The sequence below is a fragment of the Pteropus medius genome, unplaced genomic scaffold (genome assembly GCF_902729225.1).
Source record: "Pteropus medius unplaced genomic scaffold, Ma_sr-lr_union100, whole genome shotgun sequence".
Classification (NCBI taxonomy): domain Eukaryota; kingdom Metazoa; phylum Chordata; class Mammalia; order Chiroptera; family Pteropodidae; genus Pteropus; species Pteropus medius.
Genome location: NW_024354360.1, coordinates 838351 through 865660, shown reverse-complemented (window position 1 = coordinate 865660; position 27310 = coordinate 838351). Strand labels below are relative to the sequence as shown.

The window sequence follows — 27310 nt, the reverse complement described above, 5'->3', positions numbered from 1 at the left end:
TGACAGGCTGATAGATGCACCAGTTAGAGCCAAACTGAGTCTGTCCATCCTTGGGCTGGCTCCAGACCCGGATTCTAATTAAATCATCCATGTGAGCTCTGACCTGGAGAAAGTGCTGGCCAAAGAATTTGTGTTCTATTCCTTCAGCAGTGAGCATTCTCATGACTCCTTGGGATTGTTCATAAGCCCCTGAGCTGGACCGATTTAGTCTGGCCCTGACTAATATGACTGTTGTTGAAATGAAGCTGGTTTGTGAGTCTACAAAGCTGTGGGCCCTAACCTGTGGCACTTTACTGAGGCTTATGAGTAACCTATGAGACATATCTCAATGTGAGCTGCCTAAAACACTGACACCTCTGTCTTTCCCTTATCTTGGTGTGTGTGTGCATAGTAGATGTTTTACAATTCGCGTTTTGCAAATTCTAGAAGTTTTTGTTAATATTGGATCCCACCCCTCCAGTTTATTTGTGGCACAATTTTCTTCACATGCCTAATGAAGGTGAGAAGGTGAAGGTTTTGGGATTTGGCAAATAGGAACAACTTAGAGGCCCTGACAGTGTGGCTTCCAGTGAATCAAAAGCTAAAATAATGTTGCTTGATTTCACAGCCTCCGAGCAAAATGCTGTCCAGCATCTTGGGCAAGAGCAACCTCCAGTTTGCGGGGATGAGCATTTCCCTGACCATTTCCACTGCCAGCCTGAACTTGAGGACACCAGACTCGAAACAGGTCTGTGGGCTCTCAGGCCCCCTGTCCTGCCCTGCCCAAGACCCCTCCACAGGATGGGTATTTCACAGGGCTTTCCGCTTCCAGCTCTACTGGGTCTGTGTGGAGCACATTTGTGTAAAACCTTCATGAATCTGCAAACTTTGGCCACTTCGAAGGGTCATTAACAGGATGATAAATGGAATTGGCTCTCTTTTGTTCTGCAATAAATTACCTTTTTTGGGGATAATGCATGAAGTCATTGGTTTACCTACAATGTAAAAAAGAGGCATATGTATATGCAAAAGTCTCCTCTCAATATCCTTGCTTCTATTTTGTTTTATTTTATACCATATTTCATTCATTCTACAGCCCACATTTTATTTTCACATTTTTATTTCCTTGAAATGAATGGCATGTTATGGTTTAATTGACAGTATTTTTTATTTCTTATTGGGTCATTTTGGAGCCTTTCACAATTGATAGTGTCATAGGGTTGATGTCATATGGCTATCTGTGGCTATATCCATACCCAGTGTGGAAAGAGTTTGTTGCTGACCAAGGCAGCAGAGCAGTGATGTTTATTGAGGTAATTCCATTTAGGATGGTTGGATTCTTCTGCAGTGTTTATCTTTTAGGTTTCTCTGATGGTTAGTTCCTTCAGACAGAAAAATGGTTATGTGATATTATATGACCTGTCTGGTCATTCACTAGAAGATCTTACTTCCAGGACTGTCTTTATTTGACCTGATTCAGAGCTTGTCCAGGAAAAAATGCCTCTTCCCAAAAGACGTTTGTCCAAAACAATTAGAGGCAATTGTTTAACATCATGGCTCAAATGGGTATATAAGCAGCAGCCCTTGGTACCAACAGGTGAAAATGCTTAGAACTGTAAATGCCTTCACCTGCTATGCTCAGGCTGGACCTCTGTTGCCGGCAGTATGAGTTAGAAGTCAGATATATCCACATTGTAAGATGGGCAATCCATAGACCTTTGGATGACATACTTCCTGACTCTGGCAGTGTGTCACCAGGGATGCCCAGCGATACCTTAATGTTGCTATACATATTCATATTTATTGATTTCTAAATCCCCCAGGTAAGCAAGCAACATCCCAGCTTCATTTATCTCTCTGCCCCACCCTTCCCATTTGAGATGGTAAAATAAATTCTAGATCCAAAATAGAAATAAAAGGGCTTTGTTTTGACATATTGGATGCCACTTCTTATTCCATTCCTTTGTCTTCACTTGAGAGATGGATGATCCCTTGTCTTTTCTCATTGGCCCTTCTAAAGAATGGGTTATCTGGTTATTTAGGTGGTGGATTAAGGAACTTCAACAGGCTCAGCCTCTTTCTGGAGCAGCCTCAAGGCTGAGCACCCATGGCGGCTAATGGAGGTTGGTCTCCTCAGCTCTGCACTCATACTCCCTCATCCATCTTTATTCTATGTGGCTGTTGCACCTTTTGTTTCTAGAAATCCTCGAACCATGGTCCTCAATTCAGTGGGATCTTATCTCTTAATTCCCCTTTTACCTAATTCCCCACTTCAAAATAAAGAGAAGCAAACTCAGAAAGAGCAGAAAGGATGAGGCCATCATGGTTGGCACTCTTCATCCTGGCATTGGGGATGGTTGGGTGTGTCCAGTTCTCAATGTCCTGCCCTTAGTTTAGGTGGATAGGAGTGAGTCCTGGGGGATGCTAGCTTGGACCTCATGAGCACAGTCTGAGGAAGGTTTGACAGGAGCCAAAGCTCAGATCCCTCTGGCTCTCCTATTTGACTGAGTTTAGTCTCTGGGTGCAGGAAACAGAACGAGCCAAGTGGATACTCTATTTCCAACATAGAGAGATAGCAGGAAGGCAGGCCCTGCTCCCCTGTGTAGAGTTCTCCAGGAATAGAAAAAGATGAAACAACCTCAGAGCAAAAACACAAGCTTTCAGTTAATTAGCTCTAACTTCCTTATTCTCCTTTTCAATTTCTCTTAGCCAAAGGGATAACATATACAGTAATGGTTATACATTGTGTTGACCAAATATAATTTCCATTTTTCACCTAAATCTTAGTGTCCACTTTGATTTCCAAACCTCATCTTTAGAGCTGCTTTATAAGTAAAAATTAAATAAGCAAAAAATTAAATAAACAAAACTTAATTTTAGAAGTCATAGTTTATCATCATTTGGGGACTATTATGTCCTCATTGCTCTCCCAGGAGCCCTCTATACCTGGACTAGAGGAAGGATTCCAGAGGACTGTGAAGGGAAACTATTAGTTTAATCCATCTGTGTTTAGGCACAGGCTACAGAGCCAGACTCATTGCTTTTATTCATTTACAGTTGACTCTTGAACAATGCTGAGGGGAGGGATGCTGACTCCTGCACAGTCAAAAATCTGGGTGTAACTTTTGACTCTCCCAAAACTTAACTACTATATGCTTTAGTTTTTCTTGATCTTGAGTTATTTTGTAAGTCCTAACAACTGAAATAGGCATTTAAAAAATCTTTTTTTTTATCTTATAGTTCAGTTATCGTTTTGCTTTGATTTTTACAGGAGCATGGTTGGAAAAATCCTTTGGATGGTAGGATTATGGCTCTGTAAATTTTGACTGCCCACCAGTGAGGGCTTGAGGGGGCTGAGCAAAAATAAACCTGGTTATGTTGAGAGGAAGACAAGAGTGCTGTTTCCACCCCCGGAAATTTACTTCAATGTCATTACATTGTTTTTAGAAAGATAAAAGTAGCATGGAAGATTTACGTAGCTTTTTAAATTTAGGGCAGCTTCCAATTTACTCAGTGTCTACTAAATTCTACTGTACCCTGCAGTTTACAATGCTAATGGAAATTTCCCATTTTAAAATGAACTTGGAATGTCCTCATTTTAAATTGATAAATTATAAGAGTGCCTGAGATGGCACTGATTTTGATCTTGGATGCAGGCTTTCTGATTTATGTGCACATGATACAAATGGGTTGAAGTGGGGGATGGCCACGCTTCCCTCCACTCCAACTATGGGGTCTATAGCAAAGATCCTATATGTCTTTGGAAACAGAAACTATGCAGTCAAAATATTTTGATGTATGGGTGAGACAGTTTCCTTCTCAAAGAGGCATGGTTCTTAAGACCATCTGTGTTCGGTCGTAGTCTGCCCTTTACTAGCTATAGTACTTTGAGCAAGCCACTTGGCCCCGCTAGGTCTCAGACTCCCCATCTGTGAAATGGGATTACAGTAATTCTTATGTCGCAGGGCTGCTGTGAAACTTTAATGAGCTAATTCTGTCAAGGCTGCTAGATGAGCAGCTGACATGTTGTGAAAGTTCATTAAAATGCTATCTATTGTTATTACTTACATAATTGTTATTTTCAGTGTGTACCGATTTGGGGGAAACCTTGTCAATTCATATTACCTGCCAACAAATAGTTGGTTTTCCAAGACATGGGAAGGGTAATAACTACACATCTCGTTTCTTGTTTTGGGTCTGGCAGATTATAGCAAATCATCACATGCAGTCCATCTCCTTTGCCTCTGGGGGAGACCCGGTAAGTGCCCTTGGCATCATTTTCTTTTATTCTTGTCTGGAATTGCTGAGAAGGGCCCTGCTTCCAAGGTGTGCTTCTTAGGATACTATCAAGAACGTTTACTATGATGCCAACCATTTCTCCCTAAGCTCTTCTTGACTATCATTAATTTTCATTTCATTATACAAGAACTGTCAACAATCCTTGAAGCATTGGCATTCTTAAGAGTTAATGAAACAGCCCCCCAGTGTTTCAAAATTGCCTGGTGTTCTGGTCACCTAACCGCTTGCTCTGCCTTGTTCTTGTTTTTCTATTAGACCTCCAATGGGGTCCTCCATTTTAGTATTTTAAGACTGAATTTACTAAGTCTGTTTTATTCATAAATATTTGTAATTGGCAATTTTCTCTCCAAATTTAACACTATAGTCTTGTAATGGTTTGCTTTGCCAACAGGAAAGGAATTGCAGAGATAAAAAGAGAAAGAATAGAGAATCGAATGAAAATGTTTTGTTTTTGCATTGCTTCTTTTATGAAGAAGATGCAATAACAAGGGGACTTGCTCCCCACATTTGATCAGGAATGTGATGCTGTGATGTCCGCATTCAGTTTCAGCATCTGGAGAGGCAAGACTCAGAGCCATACCCACACACTCACAGCTATTTACTATATACAGTTAGCTCTTTGAGGAAACCCAGGCAAGAAATCAGTCGCGAGAGAAGGAGGTGCAGGGAAAAAAAAAAAAAACAAAAACTTTCCAGCAGTGAAGGGAGAAAAAAGACTCCCACCCCAAACGTTATGTTATTTTCATTGGTCTGGGTAAAAGTCCTCCAGTCCAGGAAAATATCAAAAATTAGGGACAAATTTATTAAAAAAAAAAAAAAAAGCAGGCCAAGATGGTGGAGTAAATAAAGGCTATGCTTGCCTCCTTCCATGACCATACCAAAATTACAACGAAACTACAGAACAACCATCATTGACAATCATCTGAAGTCTAGCTGAACAGAAGTCTGACAACTAAGGATGATATATAGAAGGGGCCTTGATGAGACTGAACAGGCTGGTCTTATAAGCACATGTGGCATTAAAAAATGGGAGGGATGTCTAGGCTGTGGAGGTCCTTCATGAGGAGTGAGGGGGTCTCAGCTCCACACCAGGATCCCCAGCTCAGGGTGCCAGTGCCTCACAACTTCTGCCTGCGAGAACCTGCGGAGATTGTGCTGGAGTCCCAGGCACTCCTCTTAAAGGGCTCACACATGGACTTACTCACTCGTTCTGAGCTCCAGCACTGAGGCAGTAGTTTGAAAGACACCGGGGGCATAAGGGAAGAAAATGAATTGTCAGGCTTCAGAGTGAGGCTGGAGAGGCAGCTTTCTCTCAGAGATGCTGGCAGAGGCCATTATTCCTTTGTTGAGCCCTCCATCAACCCAGCGTGCAAGCACAGGTGGGCGCCATATCTGAGTTTTCATCAACCTGGCTAACACTGTTCTTTGTGCTTGGGTGACTCCCTGAGACTCCGCCCCACCCAACTTGTGGGCCCACCCAAGCTGCTTCAAGTGGCTTTTCCATGCAAACAGCCTGTCTTGGCTAATGCTGTGGATTCTCCTAAAATCTCTCAAAGGTTCACAAATCCCAAACAAGCAAGCATTTGGCCTTGGAATGCCCCATACCTCTTGCTAAGCAGACCCAAATTTGGCAGTAGAGGAAGCCAGCCTCCAAGCCCAGCACAAGTGACAACCATCTGCAGATCACTTTGTAGCTCATACCAAGTGGTCCTGGGAAGGGCACAGGCAGTGGCTGAACTTGGTCTGCAACAGAGCTCTGCTGAAGAGGCCCCAAAACCAACATGCCTGGTGATCAGCTTCAGACCACACCAAAGCACCACCCAACCATCTCCTCAAATGACACACCCAAAGGCCAGACTAAGCAGGCACCAGAGACTGCTAAAGCAAATCCTACTCCATGGGGTCAGCCCCTACACAATAGCTCCTCCACTGTAGTCACAGCCAGTCCTCACAACCAATCAGCCTGAGGGTCAATCCCTCCCATTGATGTGCAAACAGCAATAGAGGCTCAACTACAACAGGAGTGCACACACAACCCACACAAGGGGCACCCCTGGAGCACCTAATCAGGGAGACTGGGCCACTGGGCCCCTATAGGGCATTCTACTAAGACCAGGAGACCTAGCAGTTCTATCTAATACATAAAAACACAAGGAGGCAGCCAAACTGAGAACATAAAGAAACATGTCCCAAAGGAAAGACCAGAATAAAACTCTACAAAAAGAACCAAACAAAATGAGGACAAACAATCTAGCAGATGCAGAGTTCAAGATACTAATTATAAGGATGCTCAATAAACTTCAGATAAGAGTAGATGAACTCAGAAAGAACTTTAACAGAGATAGAAAACGTAAAAATAGAGATACAAAACATAAAAAAGAACCAGTTAGAAATGAAGAATACAATAACTGAAATGAAGAAAAATTAGAGGGAATCTACAGTAGATTGGATGAAGCAGAAAATTGAATCAGCGATTTAGAAGATAAGGAAGCAGAAAGCACTCAATCAGAACAGCAACAAGAAGAAAGAATCCAAAAAAAGTGAGGGTAGTTTGAGTCTCAAGGATAACATCAAACATACTAACATTCGCATCACAGGAATACCAGAAGGAGAGGAGAGAGAACAAGGACTTGACCTATTTGAAGAAATAATGATGGAAAACTTTCCTAATCTGGTGAAGGAAATAGACAGGTTTTAAGTAAAAGTTTACCAGTCTAAGGAAGCTTGAATAATTGGTATGTATGTTACTCCTTATCCCAAGTCAGGGACCTTGTCTACTTCTAGCCCAGAAAGGGAATCTTCCCCTTGCCCCATACTTATCTCACAGATCTTTCTTCTTAGGCTCCTTATACCTGTAACCTGATTGTAGAACTGCTATTGGCACATTGAAAGTGATTTCCTCTGTTGGCTCTAGTGTCTACATTTCCAAAGGGCAGTACGATCATGGCACCAAGTGTCTAAGCTACAGGAGAGTGGTACCCCATCCTCTCCTGCTCCAGCTGCTGTAGCCCTCAGGGAAGTGTCACAACAGGAATCATCCCAGCATTGCTTCTGCCACTCCTGCCAGTTGAGCATGGCTGCAGTGAGAGTCCTGGGCATCTCCTCATCTCAGACCCTTGAGCCAGGGTCACTGTCAGAAGGGATTTGTCCACACTGAAGATTGTTCTTTGCTTTCAAACTTCTACTTAATTGTCAAAGGCTGACCAGAGCACCATTTAATCATCTTATTCAGTGTGTTCAGCTGGCTTTGGCCCTTTTTTATACTTAGAGTTTTGTCTTCAAGTCTCCTATGATGATTTCCTCTTCTTTTTTTCCTTCCCTTCCCTTTTTTTTCTTCTAATCTTTTATTTTCTTATGTTTCATTGTAAAATGAAAGCCCTTATTGAGAAGTATATTTAGAAAGTGGAAATCTTCCCTAATCAAACCCATCATAGGTACATTTCTGAGGATAATATCTAGACATACGTGTATACCTATTCTCTACTTGCACTACACCTACACATATATCTGTACTTATTCTTTACCTATATCTGTATCTGGCTCTAATTAACTTGCGATGTGATGCTTGGAACCATAATTTCTTAAATTTGAAAGGTGACCCAGTTTGAAAAATAAAAGGCAGAAATGAACACCTGCGTTAACAGCTCCTTTCAGGAAGTTGTCTCAAATCTCATCTTCATGATGATATCATGAATGGAGATGCAGAGATCCAGAAAATGAGAATTTTAACACATTGTCCTGTGTTAAAATTATTTGGTTCTCCACAGCACATACAGGTCTATGAACTATGTTCAATTTTTCCTATTACCTCTTTATTAAAAAAGTAAGTAGTCAGTGTAATTCATAACCATTTATAATCTTTCTGATACAAAAATGTCACCATACCAGGGGCTTAAAGTAATTCATAACTGTTTATATTCTTTCTGATACAGAAAATATCACCATACCAAGGGCTTGATTACTTTACATTTCCACTTTAACCAATCCAAGTGCATATCAAATTGTGCATGAATTCCCATACCAAATTGGTTTGTAATCATTACAATTGGTAGGTGTTTTAAATAAAACCAACAATTCTAGGTTCTGTTCATTGTTCTGCTGCTAATTGTATGTCTACTTATTACTCTGTGCCTCAGTTTGCTAGGTAAGAAAATGATATTTTGAAACATCAAATAAGATAGACCAAAAAACACTGTTAACCCCTACAGAAAAGGGCACACTATAATTATAATCTACTACTATTATTAATGTTAAAAGACCACCAAAAGAATGCCAGAATAATGGTCAGGCTCAGAAAATCTTCGGGAGTGAGAACAGAAATGGATAAATACAGAATAGGCACTCGGCAACCCTATTTTTAGAACATTATGTGCTCACTGTGTGATGTCAAGCATATTGTTTTGAAAAGCAATACACTCCCCTACTGTGCTAGAAAAAAAAATCAATATCGGTATGAGAAAAGCTATGTCCTGGCTTGGCCATTGACCATCTGAGTGATAGGGTCATATCACATCTCTTTCCTGACCCTCCTTCCCTAGCTTTGAGCCAGAGCAGAGTTTCTCAGACTAGAGTGAGAATTTAAAAAGAAGAATTTCCTTTTATATGCTACTAGGTTTGTCACAAATTAATTTTGTTACCCAAATATGTACACAAATAAATTAAGTGTGGACCCCTTACTTTTTTTGTTTATATATTTTATTGAACACTTCTCCCTCTCTTAAATATATGTTTTTAAAAATTATTTAAAAATATTTTTTATTTTCCAATTAAAGTTGGCATATAATCTTATATTAGTTTCAGGTGTACAACATGGTGATTAGACGTTTATGTAATTTACAAAGTGAGAATCCTGATAAATCTAGTACCCATCTGACACCATACATAACTATTATAATATTATTGACTATATTCATTATGCTATACTTTACATCCTTGTGTGTTATACTTTTTTATTGAACTGTAAACCTTAATCAAGCTTGAAAGTTAAATGCAGTAAAGCCAATGACATTCAAAGTAATATTAATTTACTGTGATGCATAAAAGTTTTGCTGAAACTAAATCTCTGCTCCCAGTGTGACTCTAGAAATAGCCTCTACGATGCATTCAGAATCTTTTGAAGTCAGCGTCTCTCTACTACCATGGGTGCCAGATTATTCATTCTTCTACTTATTTCTTCTATTTAAACAAACACTTCAGTTATATATTATTGTGTATAAATGTGACACTAATTTGCTCTAAGTGGGGCAAAGGCATCTAGTCTGACAATTCTTTTCTTTCTAATTCTTTAAAAACCTGGTAACCATAATGTTGGAAACCCAACTAAAAATCTTGGCACTGAAATTGTATGCAGAACATTATGATATGGTGGTCATTCAGATGATCCTGAATATTCCTGTATTAATTTTAAAAATTATCATTGAAATGAAAACACAAAGTTATAAGGAAATTCTGGTGACATCTCATAAATGCTGAGGAGTATACCCGCCCTATTACTGAATCCAGAGAGAGTCTATGATTACAAACTACAATCCTTATTTTTGCCAAGAGCTTCAGAGTCTGACCAGATCTTCCTTGATGGAAATGACAGGAGGTCAGGTTGACTGGTTTGACTGTCTCCCACTCCCTTTCTGAGATTGGTCTGTGAGTAGACCAATAGTCAGTGGACTAAGCAGGGAGAGGAAACAGTTTAGTTGGGCTGCATGCTGGAGAATGACCCTGGAGTAGCAGCCAGTTATTTGAAGAGGGGCTTGAAGAGCTCTCCTTCCCATGCTTGGTCTTCCTGTGTCACTGTGAGTTCCAGGACAATAACATATGGAAAGTGCTTTTGCCACCAACCACCCTGCAGCCAGCTTTCAATAACCATTGCACCTCCTCTCATACACTCTCTCCCTATTGCCTATTCTCCTCTCTCGCTGGAAGGTTTTCTGGCACTATAGAGAGTAGTTGGCTCCTCTGCCCATAGAGCATAACAATAAAAGAACTCATGACAGAGAGTCTTTCAAATGCTGCAAACAGTGGGAGCTAATCAATAACCTTGCAGCCCTTCAAAGGAATAACATTTGAGAAATATCTGCAACAATTGTATAGACCTTTACCAATTTCTTCTCGATCTGCTGACACTTTTTTGAATGTTGAAAATGTCAACTTTGCAGAGAAGTCTTTTCTGCTTTCAAGAATTAAGAGAATTATTGTTCTGTCTGGTTATTTAGAAACTAAAATCCATATGTTTACCTGGGCCCACTTCTGAGGCCGTATTGATGATTAGATGAGAATTCAGGCAAGGAAGCTCATGTTTCACGTGTAAGCATGAGATGTCAAAATTGAGCACATATTTTCAAAACATCTTAAAAGAATTTAAATAATTACTTATGTCCAAGAAGAAAAGAACCATTGTACCTCATCCACTTGTGAGGGAACATTTATAACCAACTTTGAACATCCACTGCTGAATTTCTTCTAGACCAGAGGTTCTCAAGGGAGGCCCCCAGACCAGCAGCAGAAGTAGCACCTGGAAACTTGTCAAAAATGTGCATTTGGGGCCTCACCTCAGCCTCTCCAAGTGGGGAACCCTGGCGTGCGATTTAGCAATCTGTGTTTTAACAAGCCCTGCAGAGGATTCTGACACCAGTTTAATTGTGAGGACCACTGTTCTCAGCCTTGGTTCACATTGGAACCATCTGGGGAGCTCTTAGATATTCCTGATACCCAGGTCTCACATCTGATTTAGTTCAGATTATCTGGGAGGTGGGACCTTATTATCAATGTTTTTAAAGTTCCTCTGGTGATCCAACACACAGAACAGGTGTGTTGTTCACATTTTTGCTACTCAAAGTGTGGTCTGGGGAAGCAGCAGCAGTGCCATGTGCAACCTGGCTGCAGACACAGAACTCAGGTCCTGCCCTGGACCTCTGAGTCAGAATCTGCATTTCGTAAGATCCCTAGTGATTTCTGCTCACAGTCAGTTTGAAAAAATGCCACTTTACAGGGCTGTTATTTGGGCATCATTTCATTTCTGAGGTGGTTTGTGCACTGTGTGTCTAGCTATGCTGTCTCTTGCTTGTGATTAGTGATGTGGATGTCTCATTTTTCTCTGATAGGACACAACAGACTATGTTGCATATGTAGCTAAGGACCCTGTTAATCGCAGAGGTAAGCAATGCTTAATGCTTGTAATCTCTTGCTAGAATACTGCCCGGCTTGATACTGGATGTTAACACAGATGTTCCTCTCATTTCAGCCCTCTTCACCAAAATGACCACATGCTATATCGCATTGTTTATGATAACTATGGTATGCAGGCAGTTAAGTGTAGCAGCACGCCTGGCTGGGTTAGGAGACACTTGATATCTGTGAGCTCCAAACGCACACCTGTATCCAGCCAGCTACTGTGTAGTGCACCTGCCCTGCTAAGTACAGCTCCCACTCATACACTGAAAGTGGCTTCATGACATATGGAAGACTACAAACCATCCAGTCTCCTGCCGGACTCCAGCTCCTTGTGTGTCCGCTGCTAACTAAGTCTCTCAGAGAAGCCTCATGCTGCCTTGCACAGCTCTGATGGCCAGTTTCTAAGTTTAGATGCTGTCCTCTTATGCCCTACACAGGCTGGGTGAGGGGGTCTGAGGCATTCACATACTTTCTATCCTCAAGGAAGCTTTAATCTTAAACTCTCCCTCCACACCCACCATCCCATTTCTTTTATCACTTACAAAACCAAAGCCCCACTCACTGGATGATAACAAGCCTGGGTGGGTGAGCTGACTAAGGATGTGCTATCCTTGAATACCAGGCAGCCACTGGTGCACTTCATAATTCTAATTCAGAACTAGTTGATGAAGATCACCAGTGGGGTTTATAAAAATACAAAACAGCACTTTACTCCATTACCCACTGGTTCCCCTGCTCCTCCCACCCTCCAGCCCAGGTACCAACTGTTAAGTTTTTCCAGTTTGCTTTGCAGAACTTTTTATCCATATACATACATGTATGTTTTCTACTTCTTTTAAAATTTCAATACAAATGAGATCTTAGCATTCTATTTTGCTCTGCCCCCCAACCCTATATCTTAGACATATTTCTAAGACAGCCCAGAAAGATCAAGTTACCTGATCCATGGCGTAACTTTATTGAGATCTGTCCCTCAGGTCCATGGACACCCAGGGGCCTCATGTACAGACTCCTTTGTTCTTCCTCAGAATATTACATGGCTTGCCCTAAAGAGGCATTTGCAGAGAAACAATGTTAGATGGTCGATACATCAGTGGACCTCGCAAATTGCCAAACAGACTGGCTGTAAAAATTTGCTTTCCTATGTAAGTGTGCCCGGGTAATTTTCCATCTGGGCCTTTTCCAGCCCTGAGTTGGTAAGCAGTGACTTGGTAGGGCTGCCTTTCCTTTCCTGAAACTGGAGATAACAAGAACTTACAAAGAATGTCAGCTGTTATTCTCTTCCAGGTGACTGGAGCTCCTCTACAAGTCATCATTGGGATGTCTGGGGGAAGAGGGGTTCCGTAGTTGGGGTGTTCCAATACAGATAACATTCTATATTATAATTTTCATATTGTCACTCCTGAACCAGAGGTGGAGTAAGTACAAAGTTTTGATGGTAAGATGAGAAGGGGACATGGGTGGTTTTGATGAATCCAGAACTGTCCCCATTACCCCTTGCTAACATGTTCTAGCCTATCATTGCTTGAACCTGAAGCAGCTTTTACTTAAGTAATATCTGCAGATAATCAGTATTTGTCTTGAGTGAGAGGGCAGACTATAACAGTTTAACGCAAGCTCAGTCTTCCAACTAGAGGCTGCTTTATTATTCTGCTATGGCCACAGTACTAATATCACAAGCCAGGTGCCTTAAAATAACAGAATTCATTGTCTCACAGTTCTGGAGACTAGAAATCTGAGATCAAGGTGCTGGCAGGGCTGTACTCACTCTAAAGCCTATAAAGGAGAATGCCTTTTAGCTTCCAGCGTTGGCATCCTGGGCTTGTGGATGCATCACTTCAATTCTCCGTCTTCACATGGCCTTGTGCCCTGAGTGTGCCTCTGTCTTCATGTGGATATCTTTTTATAAGGATACCAGTTATACTGGATTAGACCTACCGTGATCCAGCCTGACCTCATCTTAACTAGTTATATATGCAGCAAACTTATTTCCAAATAAGGTGACCTTCGGCAGTGGGATTTCAACATGTCTTTCTCTCAGGACACAATTCAATCCATGTGAGAGGCCAAACACTTTAACCATCCTACAGTCCCACCAAGTTCAGTAGCGGGAAGTGGCAGGCTGGCACCTCCCCAGGCAGAGTTCCCATTCCAAATTAACTTGAAGCAATCCTAGTTTTTTTTTCTTTTTTTTTTATGTCTTTAATGGCTCCTAGGTCAGTGGTTTTCAAAATGAAATGTGCTTTAGAGTCACTTGGGTGAACTTTCAAAAAACTCAATGCTCAGGCCTCAGAGAGTACAGCCCAGGCAATTATTTTTAAAAGCTCCCCAGGTGACTCCCACGTACAGCCAAGGGTGGGAAATAAAGCTCCAGACCCTGAAACAGTTTAACCCAGTGCAATCTGACTTAAGGCCATGGAAATATATAGGCTGCTATCCTGTTTCAGAGCCACAAACCAGGAGTACCTTCCGCCCACAGTGTCTTTTTGAAGTCATGAAAATCAGCATCCACTCCACATGTCTGGTGGTAGCTGCCCCAGGCTCCCTTTGGGATCTGCATGTGGTGCCAGCATGTGACAAATACTGACCTCTTCGCTGGGGCTGCTGCTTTGGGGGCACAGGGGCCCTTTGAGATACTTGGTGGGGGATGTTCACTCCTTCTTCCAATTATCTATCACTTATAACAGACTACTTAAAGTTTAGTGGCTTAATAACCACCATTCCATTATATCTTTGAGTATAATTGTCAGGAATCCAGACAGGGCTCAATTGGCCAATTCTGCTGCTGTGGCATCAATGGGAGTCACTGGGTGGTCTTTGGCTGGTGGCTGGCCTAGTCTAGAGGGTCCAAGTTGACTTCTCTGACATGCCTCATATCTTGGTAGAGATGACTAGAAGCCTAAACCATCAGAGTCCCTCCAAGGGACCTCTATCAGGGCTGTAAGACCTTTTACATGGTGGCTCTAGGCTCCACAATACTAAAGTAGAAACTTCCAGCACTCCCAAAGACCAGGCACAGCTTCACTTCTGCCAGGCGCAGCTTCACTACTGTCAAAGCAGTCACAGCCTGCTTAGACTCAAGGGGAGGGCAAACAGACCTACCCTCTGATGGGAATTTGCAGCCTTCCTTATGAATCACAGCTCTGTTCCTCACACATCAGCAGGCCTAGCCTCCTGGGAGGCAGTGTGTGGGGGGAGGGAGTCGTAGTTCTAGCCATGAACATGATCTTGGAGCACACTTTGCCTCCATCTCATATGTGTCCACCCCATGATTACCCTCTTCAAGTATGGAGCTGGAAGAAGGGCTTCCCCCAACTGCTTCTGTTCTTCTTTTTCCCTTGGGCCAGGAAGCAAGTTTAATTTAGTAAGAATGGCCTCTGCCACTGAGGAGTCAGATTAGCAAGAAATTCTGGGAGTGAATGTTCTTATTTGGGCTCTTAAATATCTAACTCCCTGTTTAAATGGCCCAGTCAATGTGCTGAAGTGATTCCTTGGCTATAAGCACAGATCCTCAAGACGGGCAGGTGTGAAGACACATCTGAGTCCCAGAAAGTCTATAGAGATGGGTCAAAGTCCCTCACTGTTATCATTTATCTTTTCCATTATGATTCATGCCTATACATTTTTATGTGTGTTCTTGGTTTATCCAGAAGTATTTACAGTGCGAATCTATATTCAGCTGTCGAATCCATGATTTATATAGTTAATCTGTTAGAGGTCATTAAATTGTATGGAAACCTCCACCAACATCTTGAGAAGACAAGAGACACAAATGAGTGAAGTTTCATGTGATTGGTGTATTATAGTTGAAGGGCAGGGCCAATAGACCTGGAAGGTGACTATTGATATATGTAGAAATAAAACTCCCAACAAATCAGGCTTTGCTGGATCCTAACACACCATTTTATTTTTATGTTGGGACTTTCATTACTACCCAATGACTCTCATCCCCTGCAGTCATATACATATTGGTTCAAATTATACTGTTTGAGTCACAAAAAGTAGCTAAAATATGATGTTCTAATCAGACATATGGCTGCCTGCAGGAGGCATGTACTTTACATAATTTATAATTGCAATAACATTCCTGTTCAGGCACCCTCTGGAACTCCCTGACCTGGCTGTGGAAAGATATATCCTGTATGTAGGTGATGCTGACCTAACAGGAAGGAAGCCTGTGTGTTCAGCCTGAACAGCTTCTAACACATTCTGCTGTTCTTTCCCCCAAGATTTCTTTAATAATGGAAAACTTGAATGGGCTTGAGCAGGAAGCCTGCATGTGGAAATGCTGCCTCGCATGGCCACGCTTGCCTGCTCCGGGCTTCTCTACAAGCAGATGGTCTTTTTACCAGAGAATTAAGGTTCATCTGGCTTTGGACAGTTGTAGGCCCCAAGAGGTGACTTTCTGGGAAAGGCCTTAAATAGTATGAACTTAGTGGTAGCAAACAACACAACACCTCTGGATGTCCCCTTTAAACAAAATCTTATCTGCATAATGTGTAGAAGCAATGGTTTATTTGTTTTTATAAATCAGAAGGTTAATTTCCATCTACTAACACTGGTAGGAGGTTAGTTTTCTTATGAGTGGACATTTAGGTGGCTTCATAGTTGGCAATTGTCAATCAATATTGTACAAACAAGCCAGGCCCTGGACTTTAAACATCCTGTGCAGAAACTCCAAATGTTCCCATCTCTCAGGCCTCTGGCTAAAAGCTAGACTTCTGTACTTACCACCCTGCTGCACTTCTGCACTCAGAAGCCTCACAGGCCCCTCACATTGGACAAGCTACATATAAGTCGCCTTCCTCCACAAAGCATCACCGTGCCCACAGGACCCAATGCGAGCTCAGTTCTGCTCTAATGTGTCTCATTTCTCATAATTTTCTTTCTGTTGTAGCTCTATGGACCTCTGGCTCTTCTTTGTACACCGAGCCAGCACCTGCATTGGGATTTTTGTCCCCACTAGGTCCATGCCTGTGATATTCTCGCACCAGACCTTTACATGGTTCACTCCCTGACTTCCTTCGGGCTTCTTCTCCAATGTCACCTTCTGCTACTACAAAAAGACTGGTTTCCCTGAGAAGGAGTAGAATGGGGAATGACCCTGTTTTGCTGCTTCCGTTTGTAATAGGCACATTTTAGGTTTTCAAACATCATTTTGAGTCTTAATTCTGTACATGTCTCTCATCTAGTCTCCTTTTTGCTCATGGATGACATCCTTTCCTTGTGGGAGTGAAGCAAATAATCCCAATGGTCGCTTTGGAGAGGGTCTCCTCATTTCTCACATACACCAACCCACACAGGTCAGGTCAGGAAATGGTGGCTTTTGGCTAAAGACTGTTGCAGTACTCTCAGAGAAAATACCAGGCCCAGGGATGCCCAGGGTTAGTTTGGATTTGGAGTGAGTTTCTGGAACATATAGAATGCATTTTACAGAAGAAGCCTCACACCCAGACAACAGATGCTATTTTCTCAATCCATTGAGGATGAGCCAGGTAGCAGAGCCTGGAGTTGTTCTGCCACCTTAGTATCTTAGACCGACAGGGCTCTCTGCCTTCACTGAGTGAGGGTGCTTCCACCCAGAGCTCTGCAGTTTCTGAGGAACTGACTTAAAGAGGACCATTTCCAGGCCTGTTGTTCTCTGGCGTGTGGGAGATGAGTGGGCCCTGTGGATTCATTGTACAGCCTCTTCTGCAGAAACTTGATTTTTCCCTTACTATGTTTAAGGTTAAGGCACCGCTTTTCTACTTAGAAGAAAAATAAGCTGTACTTTCTTGACCCATTCTCAGTCTTTATTCTGGTTCTCCAAAGTACTGGCCAGCCAACTCCCATGCTGATGCTGATGCTTTGGGTGGGGTGGGGGGATGTGTGGCTGGAAACAGAGGATAGGTGGGGGATCCAAGTGTCTTTTCCTCACACCAGCCTAGACTCTTACTTCTCTATCGGCTGGTAGACATCTCCATTCTTATCATTTAACCGACGACCTGCAACTCTAACAATTGCTTCAGATGGGCTTGCTTTGTGCCTACTTGGGCTAATACTAATAAAAATTAATATCAAAAATAAAATAATATCAGTAGTCAATAATAAAAATACAGCTAGGACATCACCTCCTTGAGACCAATCCCTTGGCCATACCTAGTGTATCCAAGGATTGCATTGTGGTCCAAAATGCAGTATAGTCCCATTTGTTCTTCCCCAGCAGTGCTTTTCTGTGTGTCCTCAGCGGTATGCTCCCCTTGAGCCTGGGGGAGATGTTGAGGATGCCAGGCCCAGCAGCTGCAGTCTGGGTGAGCTACACTGGCTTTGTGCACAGAGAAAGCAGCAAGTATTGTAATGAAAGAGTCACTAAACTGTGGAGGTAGTGATGCCTCTGTCCCTTCTTGAGCAGTTTTCCATCTTAAGGAGTCCTTTTTCAGGTGTGTACTGGATTCTCCTGCAGCCAGAGGACAATTCAGTGTCTCTGGTGCCTGAGAACAACTACCCTTGTAGAAATGCCTCCTCCTGAAATACAATTACATCCTAACTGTTGACAAGAGAAAAGTGGAATGGGACACATGCATCTGTCATTTTCTCCAAGAAGAATGACTCTACCGCATTAGTAACAAGACCATGGCATGCTTGTCACAACTTGTAGAGGGGTTGGGGCTCCTCTGTGAGATGCCATGGATGGTCTCTTTCTTGTAGAGCAAATGCAGGGGCCTTCTCCATGCCTTCTTCCACTTGACCCTCTTTTCTCTGAAGGTTTCACATAGATTATGATGCAGCTTGACTACAAGATGGTGTGTCCTTGAAGGATGGTGGGCACCTGGCATAAAGTGATTAATTTTTAATTTTGGAGAGAATAAGGCATTAAGAAATGCATCCGATGGTGACACTGTACAGCTGTGGGTCCCAGGGATTAAGTTACAGTTAAAACCTTCAGGACATATAATAAAGGGCACATGCAACACCTTGTTTCTGTCTTCTCACAGCTACTGATGGGGTTTCACTCTCAGGAAGGCTTATGTGGAGAACCCTGGGTAGGGTAGCTCTTGTATTTGTCTCTAATGGGCCTGTGTCTCTGGTTCCCATAGCTTGTCACATTTTGGAATGCTGTGACGGGCTGGCCCAGGACGTCATCAGCTCCATCGGACAAGCCTTTGAGCTCCGGTTTAAGCAATATTTGCAGTGTCCTTCCAAGATCTCCGCTTTCCACGACCGGTGAGTAGTACTACCATTTGCAATGGCCTTTCTGCATTTTATCACCTTTCCTCTTAAAAACACTTGAAAGGAGAAAACCATAAAACTGCCTCCCTGAGGTGTGCCCTGGACAGACACCATTAATCACAAGACTTCCTGGGCTCAGAAACACCTGGTAGTGCTGGGCCATGGCTCGGGAAACTGACAGATGGAAGACAACATATGGGCGATGCTCCGAAAGTTTAGAAAAACATTTTCTTGAAACTATAGTGACAGTAGCCAAGGTTACAAAAAAGCATTGTAATATGTTTTTATTCTGTTTCCTGTGCAACCATGTGATGTTTCCATATGTCACCTCCTTGAGTCTGCATCACCACAGGTTCTGCACATCTTATTGTCCTTGTCATCATTGTTGGCCAAAGTCCAGACTCAGAGGCTCCTCTATGAGGCCCTGTGCCTGAGATGACCAGTGTCAGTCCTGCTTTATTGGCCTTTGTGGCCTAGAGACTCGATGGCACCTGTGGCCCCGGTCAAGTTCTTAAACCAATCTGGGTCTCAGCAGCTTTCTCTAAAATAAGAATAACAGTGGCTTGAACTTGACAGTTACTGTTTTTTTGTTTTTGTTTTTTTTAAGTTGTAAGATTTATTATTTCTTAAATTTTTTTATCTTTGTTAAGTAGACGTTTCGGTTCAAAATTATAAACCGAATTATTAATGACACCATATAAAGTATTGTACCAAAAATTCCTTTTTTTTTTTTACACAGTTGACATTCAATGTTATATTAGTTTCAGATGCACAGGATAGTAGTTAGACATTTATACAACTTATGAAGTGATGCCAGCGATAGTCCAGTACCCATTTGGCACCATATATAGTTATTGCAATATTATTGACTATATTCCCCATACTATACCTCCCCATGACTATTTTGTAACTGCCAATTTGTGCTTCTTAACCCTTTCACCATTATCACCTAGTTCTCCCCCCAAACTCGCTTACATCTGGCAATCATCAGTTGTACCTATGAGTCTGTTTTTGTTTGGTCTGTTCATTCATTTTGTTCTTCAGATTTCACTTAACATAATACCCTATAGGTCCATCCATGTTGTCTCAAACGGTAAGATCCATTTTTTATGGCCGAGTAATATTCCATTATATGTATGTACCACTTCTTTATCCAGTCATCTATTGATGGACATTTAGGTTGCCTCCATATCTTGGCTATTGTAAATAATGCTACAATGAACATAAGGATGCATATATCTTTTTAAATTAGTATTTTGGATTTCTTTGGATAAATACCCAGAAGTGGAATTGCTGGTTAATAAGGTAGTTCTATTTTTAATTTTTTGAAAACTCTCTGTACTGTTTTCCTAAGTGGCTGCACCAATTTGCAATCACAGTGCACGAGGGTTCCCTTTTCTCCACATCCTTGCCAACACTTGTTTATTGATGTATTGATACCATTGTTACAAGTGTGAGGTACTATCTCATTGTGATTTTAATTTGCATTTCATATGTTTACTGGTCATCTATATGACCAATTTGTATGACCATCTCTTTGGATATGTGTCTATTCAGGTCCTCTGTCCATTTTTTAATTGAATTGTTTGTTGTTTGGTGTTAAGTTGTATGAGTTTCTTATAAATTTGGATATTAACCCCTTATTGTGTGTATCATTGGCAAATACCTTCTCCCATTCAGTAGATTATCTTTTCGGTTTGTTGATAGCTTACTTTGCTGTGAAAAAATTTCTTAGTTTGACATAGTTTTATTTGTTTATTTTATTATTTTTTTTGTTTCCCTTGCTCAAAGAGATATATCCCCTCCAAAAATATTATCAAGTGCAATGTCAGAGAGTTTACTGCCTGTATTTTCTTCTAGGAGTTTTATAGTTTTAGGTCTTACATTTAAGTCTTTAATCTATTTTGAGTTTATTCTTATATATGATATGAGAAGTTAGTCTAGTTTTATTTTTTTGCACATTTATGTCCAGTTTTCCCAACACCATTTATTGAAGAAACTGTCTTTACCCTAATGTATAAAAATGCAATTGATTTCTGTTTATTAATTTCATATCCTGCTCCATAACTGAATTCCTTTATCAGTTCTAGTATTTTTTTTTGTGTGTGTAATCTTTAGGGCTTTCTCTATATAGTATCACATCATCTGCGAATAATGACAGTTTTACTTCTTCCTTTTCCATTTGGATGCCTTTTATTTCTTCTTTCTTGTCTGATTGCCATAGCTAGGATGCCCAATACTATGTTGAATAGAAGTGGTGAAAGTGGACATCCTTGTTTTATTCTTGATCCTAAGGAAAACACTTTGAGCTTTTCCCCATTGAGTATGATGTTAGTAGGGGGTTTGTCATATATGACTTTTATTATGTTGAGATATGCTCCCTCTATGCCCACTTTGCTGAGAGTTTTTATCATATGCTTTTTCTACATTTATTGGTATGATCAGATGATTTTTATTCTTCCTTTTGTTTATGTGGTATATCACGTAATTGATTTGTGGATATTGAACCAACCTTGCATCCTAGAAATAAATCCCAGTTGATCATGAAGTATAATCTTTTCAATGTACTGCTGAATTTGCTTTGCTAATATTTTGTTGAAGATTTTTATGTTTATGTTCATCAGAGATACTGGCCTATAATTTTCTGATTTTATGATGTCTTTCTCTGGTTTTAAAATCAGGTCAATGGTGACCTTGTAAAATAAGCTTAAGAGCATTTCCTCCTCTTCAATTTTTTTGGAATAATTGAGTAGGATAGGTGTTAACTCTTCTTTGACTGTTTGCTAAAATTCACCTGTGAATTCATTTGGTCTAGGAATTTTGTTTGTTGGAAGTGTTTTGATTACTGATTCAATTTTATTAGTAATAATCAGATTTTCTGTTGTTCTTGATTCAATCTTGGAAGATTATGTGTTTCTAGGAATTCATTCATTTCTTCCAGATTGTCCAATTTGTTGTCATATAATTGTTTGTACTATTTTCTTATAATCCTTTGTATTTCTGTGGTGTCAGTTGTCACTTCTCTATCATTTCTGATTTTATCTATTTGGATCCTCTCCCTCCTTTTGTTGATGAGTCTGGTTAAAGGTTAATCAATTTTATTTATCTTTTCAAAGAACCAGCTCAGGTTTCATTGATCTGTTGTTCTGCTTTTTTTTCTTTTTTAGATTCTATTTCATTTATTTCCACTCTGATTTCTATTACTTCCTTCCTTCTACTTACTTTGGGCTTTGTTCTTTTTCTAGTACCTTTAGGTGTAAGGTTAGATTGTTTATTTGAGATTTTTCTTGTTTCTTGAAATAGGCCTGTATTTCTATGAATTTCTCTCTTAGAACTCTTTTAGCTGTGTCCCCTAGGTTGGGGATTGTTGTGTTTTTATTTTCGTTTGTCTCAAGGTATCTTTTGATTTCTTCTTTGATCTCTCATTGTTAGCACATTCATTGTTTAGTAGCATGTTACTTAGCCTCCATGTGTTCATACGGTTTTCAGATATTTTTCTTGTAATTGATGTCTAGATTATACATGTGGTCAAAGAAGATGCTTGATATGATTTCAGTCTTCAGATTTCAGATAATATGTGGTCTATCTTCCGTGCGCACTTGAAAAGAATGTATATTCTGCTGCTTTAGAAGCTCTAAAGGTATCAATTAAATCCATTTGGTTTAATGTGTCATTTAAGGCCACTGTTTCCTTTTTGATTTTCTGTTTGGAAGACTTACCCATGAATGTCAATGAGATGTTTAATTTTCCTGTAGTTACTGTATTATTGTTGATCTCTCCCTATGTTCATCAATATTTGCTTCATATATTTAGGTGCTCCTACGTTGGGTGCATAAATGTTTGTAAGAGTTATATACTCTTGTTGGATTGATCATTTATCATTGTGCAATGATCTTCTTTGTCTGTCATTATAGTCTTCCTTTTAAAGTCTATTTTGTCTAAGTCTAGTGCTATCTCAACTTTTATTCATTTCTACTTGCATAAATTATCTTTTTCTAGCCCTTTACTTTCAATCCATGTGTGTCTTTTGATCTTAAGTGAGTCTCTAATAGACACCATGTATATGAATCTTGTTTTCTTTTCCATTCAGCTACCTTATGACTTCTGATGGGAGCATTTAACCCATTTACATTTAAAATGATTATTCATAAATATGTAGTTATTCCTATTTTATTATTTATATTTGTGTTCTTTTCTCTTTTTTTCTTCTTAAAGAAGTCTCTAACATTTCTTGTAAAACTTATTTGGTAGTTACGAACTTCTTTAGCTTTTTCTTGTCTGGGAAGCTCTTTATTTCTCCTTCAATTTTAAATGATAACCTTGCTGAATAGAGTATTCTTGGTTGTAGTAGTCTTCCTTGCTTTTCATCACTTTGAATATTTTGTGCCAATTCCTTCTGGCCTGCAAAGTTTCTCTTGAGGAGTCAGCTGACAGGCTTATGAGAGTTCTCTTATAGGTAACTAACTGCTTTTCTCTTGCTGCTTTTAAGATTCTTTCTTTGTCTTTAACCTTTGGCATTTTATTAATGATATGTCTTGGGTTCATCCTGTTTGGGACTCTGCACTTTCTGGGCTTGTATATTTCTTTCCTTCACCAGGTTAGGGAAGTTTCCCATCATTTTTTCTTCTAATGGTTTCTCAATTCCTTGCTCTCTCTTTTCTCCTTCTGGTACTCCTATGATGTGAATGTTGTTATGCTTGATGTTGTCACAGAGGCCCCTTTACTATCTTCATTTTTTTTTTTTCTTTTTTGGATTCTCTTTTCTTACTATTCCAATTGGGTGTTTTCTGTTACCTTATGCTCCAAATCGCGGATTCAATCCTCTGCTTCATCTAATCTGCTGTTGATTCTTTCTAGTATATTCTTAATTCAGTTATCATAGTCTTCAAATCTGCCTGGTTCTTTTTTTATGGTTTCTATATCTTCTTTTATGCTTACTATCTCTTTGTTGACATTCTTACTGAATTCATCTACTCTTACCCTAATCTCATTGAGCATCCTTATAACCAGTGTTTTGAACTCTGTATTTGGTAGATTGCTTGCCTCTATTTCATTTAGTTGTTTTTTGGGAGTTTTTTCCTTTTCTTTCATTTGGGACATGTTTGTTTGTGTTCTCACATTGGCGCCTCTCTGTGTATTAAGTAGATCTGCTATGTCTCCTATACTTGGCTGGGTGGCCTTATGTAGTAGGTGTCCTGTGGGGCCCAGTGGTGCAATCTCTCTGATCACTAGAGCTGAGATGATCCAGGGGTGTCCCTTGTTTGGGTTGTCTGTGCCTTCCTATTGTAGTTAAGCCTTGATTGCAGTTGGCATGTCAGTGGGTTGGACTGACCCTCAAGCTGACTGTTTGTAAGAATTGGCCATGACTGCAGTGTACAAGCTGCCATGTGAAAACTAATCCCATGGAATGGGATTCATCCCAACAAGGCTCTCGTGTCTGCTGAGACCACCCTTTAGTTATGCCACTTGTAGAGCTAATTGGGTGGTGTTCTTTTGTGGTCTGAAGTCAGCCACTGGGTGTATTTGTTCTGGGGCACTTGGGAAGGGCTCCCAAGCAGGCCAAAATCAGCTTTTGGCTATGATCAGCCCAGCACCATCTGGTAGGAGCTGCAAAACAATCTGCAGTTGGTAGCTGCCTATATTGGGCCTGGAGGCACAAGTGAGAGGCCGTGCTATGAATTGAGGCCAGCTGCCATCAATACTGAGTTTGCAGCTGCTCAGTGAAAGGCACAGGGCACACCAAGGCCAGCTTCTACCTGTAGTCTGCCCATAAGTCACAGCCACTCAAATATCCTTGAGCAGTATGTGGGTTGAGTGTGGTGGGGTCTCAGGGAATCACCAGGTTGGGGCAAGTGGTGTTCATCAGGTTAAGATTGATTTGGTGTCAGTGTCAAGTCTGGGGCCACTTAGCAAGAGGCACAGGTATATTGAGGCTAGCTGCTGCCTAACCAGGGCCTGAAAACCTTTGAGAGTTTTTAAGAGACATTGTGAGTCAAGGCCTGCTGCATGCTGCTGAACAAGCCTTTGACAGTGCGTGAGTTGGTTGGGGTGGTGTTACAGGGAGTCAACAGGATGGGGTGAATGGTGTTCACCAGGTTAATTCAGATTCAGATTTGGTGCCCACCTGCATCTGTGGGCCCTGTGGGAGGAGGGCTCAACACAGGGACAATGGCGGCTGTCCCTCTAGCCCTTGCCCTGAAGCCACACAATTCAGTTTCTCTCTGTCTGTCTCTGGTGCCTTTTGAGCTGCTGTCTCTTCACTGCGCTTAGGGTAAGTGCCTGTGAATGAGCCAGTCTGTGTGCAAGCCCTTTAAGAGGATGCCTGGTATCCAGCAGCCCTTTGTCTCACCTGGATGGACTGAATTCCTGCTGATTTTCACAGCCAGATATCGTGGGACCCCTCTTTCCAGCATTAGTGCTCCAGGCTAGGGAGCCTGGTGTGGGACTGTTGTGGGACCTTTCGCCCCATGGTGGGAGACCTCTGCAGTTAGATATCCTTCCCAATTCTCAATTGCCACATGTAGGTGTGGGGCTAGCCCATTTTGCATCTCCACCCCTCCTACCAGTCTTGATGTGGCTTCTTCTTTATAGCCTTAGTTATGGGACTTCTATTCAGCTAGTCTTCAGATGGTTCTCCAAGTTAATTGCTATATAATTTAGGTGTAATTTTGATATGGTAATGAGAGGAGGCAAGCACAGCATTTACTAACTTCATCTTGACCTGAAGCCCAGTTGTTTTTAAGTGTTAAATAAAATAGTAAATATAAACAAAAATTGTGAGATATTTCATTTATTATAAAAAATATTTACTTTTTACCACTGAATTTCCTTAGGACGTAGGAATAGTCCATGTAGCATGAAACATTTTTTAAAAAAGTAATACAGGGCATACTGGTTATTCAATAGTCTGTATTTGATTAAACTTATATAATGAAAGCCTATTGCCATGGTGAATTCACTGTAAAAAAAAGTTATTTTATTTCTCCTAAATTTACATTCCACATTTTTTTACAGCTTCTATAGCCACGTTCTTTAACTTACTCATGGAAGCAATATCTACCTTTGTCTTTATTATTATGAAGCCTTCTGTTATCTCTCTGAAATCTTCACCTTTCTTGAAAGAGACTTTTATTTATTTTTTCCTCATCTGCTGAAAAATTTCTTTTAAGACATTCAGTTTGGAGGTACTTGTGAAAGCCTCACTTTTTTGGATCGACAGAAGCTTTTACAAGCTCAGACAAGCCATGTGCAAGAAGAATGAGAAGAGACAGAGACCCAGATGGCCCTTGGCATGAGAATGAGTGAAAAAACTTTTAAATTTTATATATAATGGGATATAGTCATTGAAAAGAATACATTGTTGTACATGTATTACCAAGACAAATCTCAGAATTTTTAAATAGAGTGAAAAGGATATGAATCATTTGTGTAAATTTAAAAAACACAAACAATTGTATATATAATTTATGGATAAATGTGTCTATAAAAATGTAAAAATGTGCAGGAATATTATATACCAACTCTAAAATATCCAAGGGCAAGCAGGTGATGGACTTGAACTGTAATTTTCAAGTGTATTTCCTCCCTAAAGTTTTACAATGAAAATGTTCCAATATATAAAAATAATTTTACAGTGGACACCTTCATATCTACCATCTAGATTCTACCATTAACATTTTATTGTTAATATTACATATCTATCCATCCAATGTAAGTTTGACAAATTTTATTTTTTTAAAAAAAGAGAAACAAACAGCAAAATGTTCACACTTGTTTCATCTCAGTGGGTATCTTTTATATTAATTATTATAAATTTCTGTACTTTTGAAATGTTATATAAAAATCAAATAAATAGTATTAAAATAATATATACAAAAATGGGTGGGAGAAGTTAATTGAACTGCCAGGCTTCTCTTGGAATATACTTAACATATGAAGTCCTGTATTTGTTGAAGCTTATCAAAGTCCCTATGGACATCCCGTTTTGTAGATTTTTTTAATAAGCTTTTTATTACTTTACTCCTTTTTCCAAATGTTATCCACTGCCTCAGGAAACTATGATGATAAACAAATGGGACTACATCAAACTAAAAAGTTTTTGTACAGCAAAGGAAACCATCGACAAAGCAAAAAGACACCCGACTGATTAGGAGAAGTTATTCACTAATGATACATCTGATAAGAGGTTAATATCCAAAGTATATAAAGAACTCATACAACTCAACAACAACAAAAACAAACAATCCAATTAAAAAATGGGCAGAAGACCTGAACAGATACTTCTTCAAAGAGGAAATACAGACGGCTAATAGTCATATAAAAAGATGCTCAAGGTCATTAATCATCAGAGAAATAAAAATTAAAACCACAATGAGATATCACCTCACACCTGTCAGAATGGCTATCATCAACAAATCAAAGAACAACAAGTGTTGGCAAAGATGCGGAGAAAAGGGAACCCTCATACATTGTTGGTGGGATTGCAAATTGGTATAGCTGCTATGGAAAACAGTCCAGAGGTTTCTCAAAAAATTAAAAATGGATGTACCTTTTGACTCAGCAATTGCACTTCTGGGTATTTATCCAAAGAAAACCAAAACAATAATTTGTATATTGAACCCCAATATTCATGGCAGCACAATTTACAATAGCCAAG

At 40.3% G+C, this 27310-nt stretch overlaps 1 protein-coding gene across 4 annotated transcripts in view; it reads left to right on the top strand.

Annotated features, from left to right (window-relative positions):
- SHC3 (SHC adaptor protein 3) overlaps positions 1–27310 on the top strand; it is a 154953-nt gene that overhangs the window by 75872 nt on the left and 51771 nt on the right. For all 4 annotated transcript variants that reach the window (XM_039852137.1, XM_039852136.1, XM_039852133.1 and 1 more), the window contains exons 4-7: positions 608–727; positions 4184–4237; positions 11376–11427; positions 18522–18648. In XM_039852137.1, coding sequence (XP_039708071.1) covers positions 608–727; positions 4184–4237; positions 11376–11427; positions 18522–18648 — 353 coding nt within the window. The remainder of the gene's footprint in view (positions 1–607; positions 728–4183; positions 4238–11375; positions 11428–18521; positions 18649–27310) is intronic.